The 3698-nt window shown below is 35.5% G+C and overlaps 1 protein-coding gene across 1 annotated transcript; it reads left to right on the top strand.

Moving 5' to 3' along the window:
* The first annotated feature begins 2012 nt into the window (after positions 1–2012).
* LOC114315738 (uncharacterized) lies at positions 2013–3287 on the top strand. The gene is made up of 2 exons (XM_028262341.2): positions 2013–2378; positions 2761–3287. The coding sequence occupies exons 1-2, from the start codon at positions 2223–2225 to the stop codon at positions 3190–3192; spliced, it is 588 nt and encodes a 195-aa protein (XP_028118142.2). The 5' UTR covers positions 2013–2222; the 3' UTR covers positions 3193–3287.
* The last annotated feature ends 411 nt before the right edge of the window (positions 3288–3698 follow it).

Below are 3698 nucleotides of genomic sequence, written 5' to 3'. Positions count from 1 at the left end.
TTAGCATACTTATGCTTGCATGTTTGCATCATTCATCTGTATTGCATGCACTTGGCTCAGCGCATCATACTAACCGCATTGTATTTCAATTCCAAGTTGAATACTTGTTAGTTGTAACATTTCACATGCCATCCTTAAAATAGCCGAGCCTACTATAGTTGCATTTTGCATGTGTTGCATTAAGCATTTCTGTATATTTAGGATCATGCATGATTTCTAATCAGCTTCTGTTTTGGCTTGGAGTACTCGGTAAGTGTTTATGCTTTAGCATCCCCTCATGTGTGTGAGTGACTGTCATGATAGCATGCTTACCATGAGGCTAATTGCTTATGTGATATACCTGCCTGAATGCTTATGGGTGAAGGTTAGGTTATTTGGATTGGAACAATTCATCAATTATGAGTTTTAAGCCCACTTGAGAGTGACAAATCATCATGTTTTCTAAGCCCACCTGAGGGTGGCAAATCCACGTCTTAGCCTACTTACGAGTAGCACCATCAAACCATTTTCAAATAAACAAACATGAGATGTTTTGTTCCAATTCAGGCAATCCAGTCTATACTTATATGCTGTGTGCATCACATAGTAAATCTAGGCTAATAACCGGAATAAGAATGCATAATGTTTTCAAAACTAGATAACATGGTTAGTAGAGGCAGATTGATCGGGCGAGCGGGGGTGCTCATGAAGTGATCTTCTCCAATCGTACCCAAGTTCCCGAGCCGAGGCAACTTTGGTGATGACGGACACGTGGCCTTAGGCAAACGAGTCAGGGTTTCCTAAATTTTCCAAAACAAAACATTTAGGTGGCGACTCTGTATCTGGCAAAGCAGTTCATGTTTGGCACTTCTTTCAAAAAATCTGTTTTCAAAAATGATTTGCCAGATTTGGACTCTTTGATGATTCATCGGTCTTGCATTGCACTCTGCGAGATTAGATACAAGACCATGACTTTTGAGTCCGAACTATAGTGAGCCTATATGAACAAAACGCGGGATTTCCCTCCCGAGACGTTCGGGGACATCTACAGTGTGACCCATAATTTAAAATGGATTAAGATCCATAATCTTAGTAGGACCCATATCCATTTGAAAGTTTTGACCATCTTAATTTTGACCAATCAAGAAAATTTATTTTTCTTGATTAATCAAATGGTGATTAAGACACGTGAAAATTTAAGTGTCTACACACCTATAGCAATTGTTGACCTTGATTAAAGTGGAAAAATATCAAATTAATTATAACTTAGTAATAAATTTCATAAATATTAATAATTTAAATACATTAACTTTCTATAAATCTGTAATTATTTTTAAAATGTGGACTGAAAAGTAAATTTCCCAATTAAAAATGTGTGCTAGAGTGAATAAAATTTTCGTGTGTTCGGCCCTAGTGTTGGACCTACCAAATTTTATTCCACCAACAAGATGATCAAAAAGTGTTGTAAATTAGAGTTAGGAGCTTAACATCCTATTGTAAATTATAATTAGGAGCTTAACATCTAAGAAGACTAGTGAGTACGACACCCCTCTCTCTCTCTCTCTCTCTCTCTCTCTCTCATAATCAAGTATTCCGATTAATTTATGTGTATCTTGACAAAATTTTAGGATCCTGAAATTAACGACCGGGTAAATATCTAGTAGCCTTAAAGTTTGGGATGTTTGGTATTTTTTTATTCTTTTGATAACTAGATCCGGACAAACTCACACACGCCTCAACTAAATCCTGAGTCCTTGAAATTAACGACCAGGTAGATCTCTAGTGACCCCAAAATTTAGAATAATTAGCCTTTATAAATTTCAAACTTGCGACATCTTAAATGGTAAGTCCTTTGATTACTTTCTTTACCGACTAAATAAAACCACTTTGAATTCCTTTTTAGTTCTTATAGCTTGCCCTTAAATTTGGTTCATTCCACAAGGTTCTGTCAAATGATTCCAAACCTTTTTCGAAACTCAATGATAACTAAGACCTTAAAAAATAAATAAATAACTGAGATCTTTGCAAATTATTTATTTAATTTGACATTTTCCTAAATAATTAACAATTTGTTGATCTTATGCATATACACTCGAGCTATTATAAATATCCACTCTAGTCCCCTTCGTTCTCCACAAACTCCAAAAGCTTGTGTTCTCTTCCTAGCTTATATAATTCTTTCTCATCTTTTTCTCTTCTTTACCACCAACTTTCTCAAAGATTTTCCCAAGAAAAAGAAAAAAATGGGTGGAAATTCACCCTGTGCTTCCTGCAAGATGCTGCGACGTCGATGCACCAAGGACTGCATCTTTGCTCCTTACTTCCCTTCCGATGACCCCCGCAAGTTTGCCATCGTTCACAAGGTCTTTGGTGCTAGCAATGTTAGCAAAATGTTGCAGGTTCTCTCTCTCTCTCTCTCTCTCTCTCTGTATGTATACATGTATGTAGACATGTCATTATCTGCACATATATGTTTTTAAGCTTTTGTTCATTTGGGTTTTCTTTGCTTTGACAATATATATCAATAGTGCTAGGAAATTCTAAATTATCAAAAAATTAAAATATGTGAATTAGATTTATTCTTAATATTGAGTTTCTAAGCTTTATATATAGTATGTATATTTATATATATAGCTGATTCAGAATATAATTTACAGTCAATACGACAAGTTCAGCTATTATTTATTTATTTATTTTTCATGAATGATGTTTAAAAATAAAGACTATGTCATCCGATTCTCAATACACATCATTATACTTTGTTTTTTGGGATTAATGTAGGATCTTCCAGTTCATCAGAGGGCAGATGCAGTGAGCAGTATAGTGTACGAAGCGAATGCAAGGATGAGAGACCCTGTCTACGGCTGCGTTGGAGCCATATCCTACCTCCAAAACCAGGTTTCTCAGCTCCAAATGCAGCTCGCAGTGGCTCAAGCTGAGATATTTTGCATCCAGATGCAGCAAGAGCTGCCTATGCAGACTCCGCACAAGCACGAGCACGAGCACGAACACGAGTATGAGCACGAGCACGAGCACGAGCTGGAGCTGGAGCTGGAGCTGGAGTTGGTTGACCCAGATGACAAATCATATTTTCTCCACAACAACCTCCCTCATCATCATCAGTACCTGGACTTTGCCTCTTCTAGCAATGTAATGCAGGGCTCCCTTAAAAGAGAGTCTCTCTTTGGACATCATGACATGATTTCTTCTTAGTAATCATAAAAATGTTTTCATCTTTTAGACCTTTCTAATGTGTTAAATAATAATTAAATGATAATATTAATGATTGAGTGATTATTATTCAGAAACACTAAGTTAGCAATTAACATGCTGATATCGTGTTATCGAATTAATGAGAACACTAGTCATATGATGGAAACTCTTGTAGGTACAAGACAAAGTCAAACCTATTAATCTCTTTGGCATAATCTCATTAAAAGGTGTAACAAGGATGAATAATTCTACAAATATTTACACTCTTATTAAAAATCTTGTTAGAAGTACATAAGGTTAAATATGATTAGTTGAGAATGGAGTTGATTGCATATTTCTGAATCACAAAGGGATAAATTGCTCTTAGCCCAAACCACGAAATGGTAAATTGAATTTTTCTTAAAAATTTTAGGACAAATTACACTGGTAGTCCCTACATTTTGTCTCTTATGGCATTTTGGTCCATATATTTTAATTGGTACAATTTTGATATTTAATTTTAAATT

Source organism: Camellia sinensis, chromosome 8 (assembly GCF_055761805.1).
Source record: "Camellia sinensis isolate YWXY chromosome 8, ASM5576180v1, whole genome shotgun sequence".
NCBI lineage: Eukaryota > Viridiplantae > Streptophyta > Magnoliopsida > Ericales > Theaceae > Camellia > Camellia sinensis.
Note: the sequence above shows the minus strand (reverse complement) of the source record. Positions and strands in the feature narration are given on the sequence as shown.